This window comes from Oncorhynchus mykiss, chromosome 24 (assembly GCF_057628025.1).
Source record: "Oncorhynchus mykiss isolate SJ-2025 chromosome 24, ASM5762802v1, whole genome shotgun sequence".
NCBI lineage: Eukaryota > Metazoa > Chordata > Actinopteri > Salmoniformes > Salmonidae > Oncorhynchus > Oncorhynchus mykiss.
The window spans coordinates 26622609-26632931 of NC_143045.1; the positions used below are offsets into that span (position 1 = coordinate 26622609).

Here is a 10323-nt window from a genome sequence, read left to right on the forward strand (position 1 = left end):
CTTATTCTGAGAAATGAAGGCTATTCCATGCGAGAAATTGGCAAGAAACGAAACACCAGTCTCAACGTCAACAGTGAAGAGGTGGTGCTGGCCTTCTAGCCATATCTCAGACTGGCCAATAAAAAGAAAAGATTAAGATGGGCAAAAGAATGCAGACACTGGACAGAGGAACTCTGCCTAGAAGGCCAGCATCCCCCAGTCGCCTCTTCTCTGTTGACGTTGGGACTGGTGTTTTGCGGGTGCTATTTAATGAAGCTGCCAGTTGAGGACTTGTGAGGTGTCAGTTTCTCAAATTAGACACTCTAATGTACTTGTACTCTTGCCCAGTTGTGCACTGGTGCCTCCCACTCCTCTTTCAATACCCGTTAGAGACAGTTTGCGCTGTTCTGTGAAGGGAGTAGTTCACAGCGTTGTACGAGATCTTCAGTTTCTTAGCAATTTCTCGCATGGAATAGCCTTAATTTCTCAGAACAAGAATAGACTGACGAAGAAAGTTATTTGTTTCTGGCCATTTTGAGCCTGTAATCGAACCCACAAATGCTGATTCTCCAGATACTCAACTAGTCTAAAGAAGGCCAGTTTTATTGCTTCTTTAAACATCACATTAGTTTTCAGCTGTGCTAAAATAATTGCAAAAGGGTTTTCTAATGATCAATTAGCCTTTTAAATTGATAAACTTGGATTAGCTAACACAACGTGCCATTGGAACATGGTTGCTGATAATGGGCCTCTGTACGCCTATGTAGATATTCCATTAAAAATCAGCCGTTTCCAGCTACAATAGTCATTTACAACATTAACAATGTCTCCACTGTATTTCTGATTAATTTGAAGTTATTTTAACATACAAAAAAAAAGCTTTTGTTTCAAAATCAAGGATTTTTCTAAGTGACCCCAAACTTTTGAACGGTAGTGTATATATATTGTATATATATCTATCTGTTTTGTCAGTAGATTGGTATATAGATAAATAATTCCCTATATTAATCATGTGTTTGTTTGTATGAGAAAAAAATAGTGTTATTTGGGGACAATGATACAATGCAAAAAATAAGGACAGACACATATATTCAATTTTTAATTTGAACTGTGGATTTCTGTGTTACATTGACCTCTAGAAATTCAAAAAAATGTATATGCATGCTGTATCCGCTTGTTATAGATCGTCTATGTAATATTTCTGTAAAAAAGTCTTGCCATTTTTAAGCGGGGCATTTGGAGCCACTGGGTATAGTGATTCTCAATAGACAAGACAAGTAAAGAATTGTCATGTCCAATGTCGATGACTTCATTGATAAGCGTACTATCTTTTGTTTGGTTGAAGGTATGACTTGTATGAATGACAATGAATGAGCGTCCATTACAAGCACTATGAGCGCATACTTTAGGGTTACCTATGCAGTGAAAAACATGTATAGATCATTACCAAATAACATGAGCAATGATATATGCAGATGGTTGTTTGATGATATACAGTATATTGGTAAGCTTTTAGTGTCTTATGTATATTAATTCATCTATTTAATAGACTAAGAGAACAATTAATTAAAATAATGTACAGTATGCAACATACATTTTTAAGATGCACAGTGTTGAAAAATGTAATCTGTTACTGATTACAGTTACATAAAAAATAAAGTAATCAGTAATGTATCCGTAATCAGAAACGTAAAGATGCATTCATTATATGTTATTTGTCTTGAATATTTATGAGACACAAAGACTCATGTAAATATTATATATATAATTAAATAAATCACTGTGGTTTTATTTATATGTATGCATTTGACACTGGGTTACAATAATTTCTTTGGCTCTTCTAGACAAAAAGAAAGGGAAAGTATTATCCACGTGGTTGCTCTATTCGCCAGAAGATGGCGGTGAGATCACATCTCTTGATCTTTCTGTCCTCCATCACCTTTGTCCATTACTCTCTAAATTGTTTGTTCATGGGAACGTGATGATGAAAGACTACTTTGTTTCTAACACCCCATATTCTACAAAATGTCTGTTTTTCATAATTATTTAGGATGGTTGATGAACAGTTTCTGAATCAGTTTCGTGTCTAAGGTCTCAATTGACAATAGAGATGTGTCATAAGTTGTACTTCCTTGTTGAGTAGATCTTCTCCCTGTTTCACCATGCTAACCCTGCACTACAACCTCACCCAGCTAGGTTGATTATCTTCTTAATGGGGATTTCCTATCTTAATGATCTCTATATTAAGCTCCGGCAGTACTAACTCATGTGTTAAATAGGTAAGGCCTGTAAGGTTTGGGAATCCTTTGGAATTGTGTGTCTTTGGCAGGTTTAAAAGTTAGCCTATGTAAAGGTCCCCCACGAAAGATTCTCCACATTCCATTCTGGAGACAGAGGACTGTTCGCCCTCAGGCCGACTGGAACGATTGTTATCATTTTCCTCACTGAACACAGACAGTTAGATACACAATTGCATACTCACTGCACAATTTAGTTAATTTCAGAGGCTTATATCCTGATTATGGCCCCTTATGTTAAATCTAATATTTTCTTAATCATGATGTATCAGTATGCTTAGACAAAACTGACCAGAGTCTTACACTTATCAACTTTGAATGTTAATCACACACCAAGTTCATTTTGTGTTTATTTTTATTGAAAAATAGTCAAAAAAGGACACAACATTGAATTATGGCAACATTCCAAGGTTTTGTGGTAAATGCCTACAACATAAAGTCACACAGTTTGATTGGCAAATGGCATAGATAATTCAATTAAAACAAAGGGTACAGAGGAACAGTTTCAGTGCAGCTGGAAGGCAAAAACTGTGAAAGCCTGATACATGTACTTTGCTGGTTGGAAAGTGGAAGATAGTATGTCATGAAATTTGCTTGTGCAACAATATTTCTCTTTAAACAAAGATAATGCAAGTAACCACACAGATCAAACTCAAAATAAGAGAGAAGCCAAACCCATACTGGTGAAAATAATGGTGGAATATGTCTGATTTTATGGAAGGCAGAAATCTGAGAGATCATAGCTAATTAATATAAGCATGATGTCAGGTCATCTGCTATTCAATGTTCAGGTACTCTAAAGGCACTTATGGTGTTTGGCTATTTCCTGAAATGTGTTGAAATGCAGACTTTAACAATGTTATTCATTATGGCACATTGCAAAGGCCAAACAGCATTCATTCAAATGTATACACTCCTGTTCCCTGAGAGTGCTTAATGTGTCTGTGATACATTAGTAGTATTCAGTCCACAGGTTACCTGTTGGAATGTGTTCTTGAGGTAACAGTGATACCATGATACACATACCATTTCCTGGCATGATTCAATCAGTAAACCGTAACTCACATCCATTAACTATTATAACTCATCACGCATCTTGTCTCCTTTGGGTCGCACCATTCTGCCGATGAAGAGGATGGAGTTGGTCTTGTTGTCCTTCACCAGGAAGATGAAGGGATGGTCAGCGTAGAATAACTTGGGGTTCCTCAGCTTCTCGCTTCCGAAGATGCTGGTGTCAAAAGGGTTCCCCTCAATGTCCCACTCCATGGCAGAGGCATGGAACACATTGGAGAGGTACAGGTCCTTCTTGCCAGAGATGTTGGAAAAATCAGCCTTGGTTTTGTCCACAGCTTCAGTCAGACCAAGCTCACCAAGAGTTTTCTGGAGAGAAGAGTACAATAGAGAGTGAAACATGGAGAAATGGTTTATATGTAGGTCAAATATGTTCTTTCATAGTCAAGCTTAAGAGCTAACTAATAGATTATGAGATAAGTCATTAATAACCTTTAAATCTATTGAAAACAATATAGTCACAATGTTGTCTTTACCTGGAGGTTGTGGCTAACTTCTACACTGACTTTAGGCAGAGAGATGGCCACGGCCCTCTCCTCCATCTTGCCCATCCAGGTTTCCAGCTGCTTGCGGGTCAGCAGCTTCTCCAGCCTGTCCAGGGGCTCCAGGTGGTAGGGCATGATGAACACCAGGCTGGACTGCTTCTGGCCCAGGGGCATGTCCAGCACAAACAACATGTTCTCTGTGTCATCATGGAACTTATAGAGACCTGTGGAAAACAGTCATGAGATAAGAATAGATGAGTCAACTGATCTCTTGATAATGTCTTATATTAAGGCTTATAGTATGGTATGTCTCTATTCAAACGGTTAATGAAACCTACCAGTGCGATGCATCATGGGAACAGAGACTGTGAATGAACGGGTCACCAGGAAGCCACGGTTGTCTACCATATTCTCATGGAACTTCTCATCCCAGTGAGCTGTAGACAGAGGATGTTTGTTTTCTAAAGATATTCACATCTCACAAGCTCACTGTTTAATACTCCCCAATATCAACAGTAATAGCAGTAGCGGAAGGTACTAACTACTAGGCTACAGAGTGTTTTTGAAGAACTCTACTCACGCTTGAAGAACATAGCGTTGGCGATCATGGCTCCATCAGCATTCTGCACATCCTTGGTGATCTCAGGCAACTTGCCGTTTGTCGACTTGGCCGCCCATTCGTTGATGGAGTTCACTGCGCTCCGCTTGTCCCTGAGGTTGATCTTTGAATGGTCATAGTTGTAGTGCTTCTTGCTGCTCTTCACAAAGTCATCGGCAAAGGTGACCGAGCTGGGGCCGTAGAGGCGGTTGCTGATCTTCCATGTGACATTACGGGTCTTGGAGTTGCTGACCTCATTCAGGAGCTCTGACAGGCCTGTGTGCAGGTGCTCATCCTTCAGGGCGTCAGCGCTGAGGACAGACTTGACCTGGGAGGCAGTGGAAGCCTTGCCCCCGAGGGCCACCATGCCCAGGGAGGAGGCCACCACCACAGGGGATATCAGGATGTTGTCAAGGCCCTTCTCCTTGGCCACCGTGTGGTAGAGTCTGAAGGCCAGGTTGGCGCTCTGGTCAGCCATGGTGGTGGCGTGGCTGCTTAGCTTCTTCCTGTCTTCTCCAGAGGCCACAATGGCCAGCAGGCACAGAGCTACGACGGTCACCCACATCCTGTCTTTCTTCTGGTTCTTGAGCAGCTATAGAAGCCTGAAAGCAGACAAAAATACAAGAATGTAGGATTTTTGTGTTGGTATTTGAGGCCACTGTTTTAAAAGGGTCTATGATTGTGTAGAAAATAAGTGTTGGAGTGTAGTTTTAGACCGAGGACACTTATTCAGCAGTTAAATTACAATAGTCACCACAAATTACAATGTTGAACCCAGAAGAGGGCAGGGTTGGCTGCACAAATGAATGGCTTCCAATTTCAGGCAGCCATGTTTCTAGCCACGTCAGCGGCTGAAGAACACTTGAGCTATAGCAGCACCCTAGTGTGCTGGGCTCTGACTGAAGGTGTATTTTGTATACCTCTGTGTTTTTATTCATTGTAGAACAATGAAAAAAAGTATAAATTCACAATTTCTAAAAGAAAATGTGATATTCAGAAGTTCCCAGAGGTATCATTAATGCACATTGTTATGAATTTCCACATAGAACCTATGCGGGTACTTTTTGCCCGTGAACAGAAGCCCACAGTCTTTTTAAAATAAAAAGGAGCAAATGTTCAGCCGCAGGATACGTCTAACAACTATTAATCCTTTGATTTTCGACTACTTGTAAATTGCTTCTCTGCCTTCAAAAACATGGCAGTAGAGCTGGTTTTCCCTTATTTAGCATTTTTTCACTTTGTATATCTTTGCATCATCTTGGGATACCTTGAAATGTTTTCATACTGATGCCAAGGTTTTCGTTTTTCATTCTGAAAGAAAAGAGGTGCATGGGATAATCTCCATACAGCAGGTGATAAAGCATCAATCAAACCCACATGGAGCTTTTTTTTTCATAACATTTCTTTGAGAATAAGGGTCATTCTTGAAAACATTTTGTATTTGATATTTTCTTGAATAATGATTCATAGCTAGGTATATCGTGCATACACAAATGTAAAACTTCTCATTGATCAGTGAATGATCCACAGGTTTTGCCATCTGCAGCGCAGGAAAAGTCTTTGTTCCATCATTTTTATTTTATTTTTAGAAAACATCGCAGCACCCACCCCAAATGACTTCCCACCGCTATGAACGCCCCACCACTCCCAAAATCATATATGCAATGTAACTAACAATTCAGCTTGTTTGTATGTGCAATTACCCACAACCTAATAATATCCCCAATGAAGTTAATGCAATGACTTGTCATTTTCTCTCTTCATTTATTGAATAACTGTAACCCAATAACTGCCATATCTAATACCCTTTATAGATAAATTGCATGAACATCAATGCGGCATCCGATCAGCTACTCCAGTTATCACCAAACAGTTGAGATAATAGCGTATATGTGCCGTTTGATTAAACGTAAAGATTGTGCAAGAGTGCCTGAATCAGAATTACATACCAAATTCTACAAAGTTATGTTGAAAATAGTTTCAGAACCTAAATGCATGCACTACTTTTACTTTAAACCATTAAAACAAAACAACAGCTTTCCCCACAAAACATCGTTAAAACTGAGCATTCTCCCAGTCTCTCCCAGTCCTTACCTGGCACAGTTTGGCACGACCTCTTCCAGATATCACTCTTTGGGTTAGCTCCTCTGTCGATTGATGTTCTTATTATTTTTACTCCGGCCTATATATCCCACAGAAAAGAAACTTCTGGAAGTTGGGAATGGGTTATGCAAATGAAAACCTCTGGCTCTCCTTAGAAATCCTAGACGTCAGACCTCCCCTGGATCCATTTGCTGGAGTCCTCTGCATGGTCCTAATGCTGCAGGCTGACTCAATCCCACACACAGCTTTCATCATATAAAACTTTCACACATTTTCTAACTCTCATTCACCAGCACAGTATATATGGGTAAAGTACAATAGGGTGTATTTTTCAACAGAGGATATGTGCATGTCAGTGATGATGACATCCCTTTGGCTTCCTCTTGTAGTTGTGAATGAGTACATTGGGCACAATGCTCATACTGTCTGCATGATTTGTATTTTCAATAATCCTGTTCAAAAGCAATGATTATGGAAGGGATTCCACACGACTTTTATAACAGTAATTGTAACCATAGTTACTAGAAGTTTGTCAAAGTAATTCGTTTCAGCCTCCTCATCACTCCCCCCTCCCCCATACTGCCACGTCTTCCCAGGCTGATTGCAGGCTTGTTCAGGATGGGGGTTGTGGAGCAGGAGCTATAGCAACAGTGCTGTAAACGAGCTAGAAATCAAGCTCTGACCTAAACACGTCCTCACCAGTCTCAATACAAGCAACTGCAACCACTTTTTACATAATTTCAACTAAAAGTAACCTTTTATTGAATTACAATTTGAAATTCTACTGGTACCATGTGGTACATCTCTTAAATAGGTTTAGTGAAATGTAGTTCTGAGGCCATCAGTTCGATATCCAAATCACATCATTCCACTGTGGATGTAACATATTTTCCCCTCCTCTTTTTGCAGCCCTGTCTTAACTCTTGTGTAGTCTTAACATTCTGTATACTCCCCATGTGCTAAGGGTCAAAAATTACCCGCCTTCACTAAACCCCTAAAATAAAGCAGCTTGACTGAATTTTAAACCCCAAATCTATTTTGCATGAAGAAACAACCTGTCAATCATCACAAACGTTGTGAATATCTGGGTTTTCCCTCTTCACAATGCAGAAAGACTGCATTTAATCAGGTTCTGGCACCGTGGCATCGGGGTCAGACTGAGGCTCCTGCGGTGGCCGACTGGTTCAGGCGCGCGGAGGAGACATGGGAGGCCAGCCAAGTTCACCCCCCTGCGGACCGTCACCGCAGTGAGGCCCCGGTGTTCGCACCGGGGGACCGGGTCTGGCTCTCGACCCGAAACCTGCCCCTCCGCCTGCCCTGCCGGAAGCTGGGTCTGCAGGTTTGTGAGGCCATTCATAGTCCTGAGGAGGGTGAATGAGGTGTGTTACAGGTTACAGCTTCCCTCTGATTACCGTATTAACCACTTGTTCCATGTGTCTTTCCTCAGGCCGGTGGTGGCTGGTCTGCTCCAGGAATTTGAGGTGCGGGAGGTTCCTCCGACTCCTCTGGACATATAGATCAACTGGTCACGGACAGTAGACGGAACGTACATACGCCCGACGGGACACTGGAGGGGAGCGGGCTCTGTACGCGAAGCCTGCTCAATGTCCGCGTCCAGCTCCCACATGACCGGCGCTACCAGGCAGGAGGCCGGGAGTATGGGAGTCTGATCCATACTGGGGGAGAATGTTCCTGAGGCTTCTACAAACACAACTCCGCTACCATACCCATGCCGCAGTCCCATGTCCCCACCCGCTGCCCCAGGCTTTGTTTTTTTATTCTAATAGAGTCAAATACTCTGAAATTCCTCATCCCCTGCATGAGGCAGGGTAGGCCTAGTTCAATCAAGCCTGGTCCAATCCCCAATGGAACTAATATACATGCAAAGATGGCCCTATCCAGAGTAACAATAGATTTGTTTTTGAGTGAGGACTATAAAACTCACGAGGGCCTCATTAGTGCATATTCCATTTTAGTTCAGCAGACCAACATGGACTTAAAGGTGCTCCTGTGAAAGAATGTATATTCTATACTACTGAGCCATTTTCTTTATGCTAGTATTCTTATCTTGTATTATTTATTATTGTTGTTCTGTTGTCGAGAAGAAACTTTCAAGAAAGCATTTTGTTGGCCAGTGTATACCATGTGTATCCTGTACATAGGACTAATACAACTTGAGACTCCTGTGAAACGATGTAGCGACAAGTAGACCTACGCCTGGTGGAGATAGGGACATATGTTATACATTTCTGTTGCTCTTCTGTACCTCTGTACACAGCACTTCTATATGAAATAAAAAGCTGTAGGGGGTGCTACTACTTCTTACTTAACCCACAGGGTTGAAAAGCTAGGGTTGTGTTTCGGAGGACACACAGCTCTCGACCTTCGCCTCTCCTGAGTCTGTACGGGAGTTGCAGCGATGGCACAAGACTGTAACTACCAATTGGATATCACGAAATTGGGGAGAAAAGGGGTAAAAAAAAAAAAACCTGTCATTTTGCTCCCATGCTGAACGTTAGATACACTATCAGCATTTTCTGTGTTTGAGTTTTTGTGTTTCTACATGATTGGACTTGTAAAACACTACCGCTATGCAGGATTCTGTATTTTCACTCAGCGAATATGACAGACACAAGGGATCTATTGAGTTAAAGGAAGCTTGGGTGGTGCTGCCAAGACGAACATATGATGTAAGACCTCAGTGATGTTTCCACGATGCTGCAGGATGTACATTTCTGAAGCATTACCTTTAGGTCTTGTAGATATGTAAAGAGCAGCGTAATTAAAGAATCAGCAAATGTATCACGATAATGCATAGTCTACGATGAATAATACATCTATAAACTCGTTATCTTATAGGAGGTATTTTGATTCCATGTCAATATATTTTTATACTGTGGTTGATAGTATGTGTAACCATTGACCAACAACAATACATTGAAAAAACAACTATTGCATATTTCTGTCAAGTTGAAGTAACTAAACTTCCATTGCTTAGCATCATTCATTTTGTTCCAACATCCAGCTCTTGTTCCAAACTTTTGAACATTACATATAAACTTGATTTGTCTTAATTATGGTTTGATTAACTTTTGCTCCTCTTCAGGTCTGTGTCTGTGCTGGGTTGACAGAATAGGCTAATGACTGCCTGTAGGTGGGACAAAGACCGTATAACAGGGTAATCTAAGGGAAGGGCTCGTAATACTTGGCTATTGGATTAGCAGGCCCTCTGGTGGTCTAAAGAGATTCACATTTTCCCAAACGGCAACTAAGTTTCCTTTTCATTGTGCAAGTGCAGTACTTGAGGGAGTCTCAAGTTGATCTAGTTTTTAATTGAGTTCACATTTTGGCACTTTAAAATAATTGAAATAATCTTGTTGTGGCTTTAATATAACCCTGAGGTTAGTTCTGATTGGACTCCTATTCTCACTATCTATCTTCTAAATATAGACTTCATATTTTATTATTATTTATTCATACTAATTCATCTGTTTGTTTTCCTATTTAGATAAGCATACGGATTTAAGACGTGTCAAAGTGACCCTGTAAACATTCACAATGAGACTAATCCCATGCCATTCTACACATAGCCACTGGATGGTGGTCAAAACAAATAAACGCCTTGTCTGATCTGAAGTTGAACGTTTTGAACTGAGACAGAGACAACACTTTGTAAGAAGTCTTTGCAATTTTGATCCAATTGGAGGAGAAGGTCAGTCAAGGAACCTTGGATCTTCTCCTCTAATGCATTTTGAGAAAGAGGGCAGGGGAGAATATGCAAGGTATTAAG

General features: G+C 40.7%; 1 protein-coding gene across 2 annotated transcripts; it reads right to left on the minus strand.

Annotated features, from left to right (window-relative positions):
* Window positions 1-2613: 2613 nt before the first annotated feature.
* On the minus strand, window positions 2614-6924 carry LOC110504077 (serpin H1). Of its 2 annotated transcripts, none has more exons than XM_021582897.3 (5): window positions 6525-6924; window positions 4413-5032; window positions 4171-4269; window positions 3824-4056; window positions 2614-3656 (listed from the first exon to the last, which is right to left on the minus strand). In XM_021582897.3, the coding sequence occupies exons 2-5, from the start codon at window positions 4993-4995 to the stop codon at window positions 3354-3356; spliced, it is 1218 nt and encodes a 405-aa protein (XP_021438572.2). In that variant the 5' UTR covers window positions 4996-5032; window positions 6525-6924; the 3' UTR covers window positions 2614-3353. The 2 variants fall into 2 exon arrangements, with proteins under 2 accessions (XP_021438572.2, XP_090075276.1); XM_090219150.1 differs by having other exon boundaries at window positions 5698-6640.
* Window positions 6925-10323: the final 3399 nt, after the last annotated feature.

What these genes read in the sequence shown, in the direction of transcription:
- LOC110504077 (XM_021582897.3), bottom strand. Translation starts at nt 4,995, where the DNA reads ATGTGGGTGACCGTCGTAGCTCTGTGCCTGCTGGCCATTGTGGCCTCT. An exon ending in CAACGCTATGTTCTTCAAGC is followed by an intron (nt 4,270 to 4,412) that starts GTGAGTAGAGTT and finishes CTCTGTCTACAG; the next exon opens with CTCACTGGGATGAGAAGTTC. An exon ending in AAGTTAGCCACAACCTCCAG is followed by an intron (nt 3,657 to 3,823) that starts GTAAAGACAACA and finishes TCTTCTCTCCAG; the next exon opens with AAAACTCTTGGTGAGCTTGG.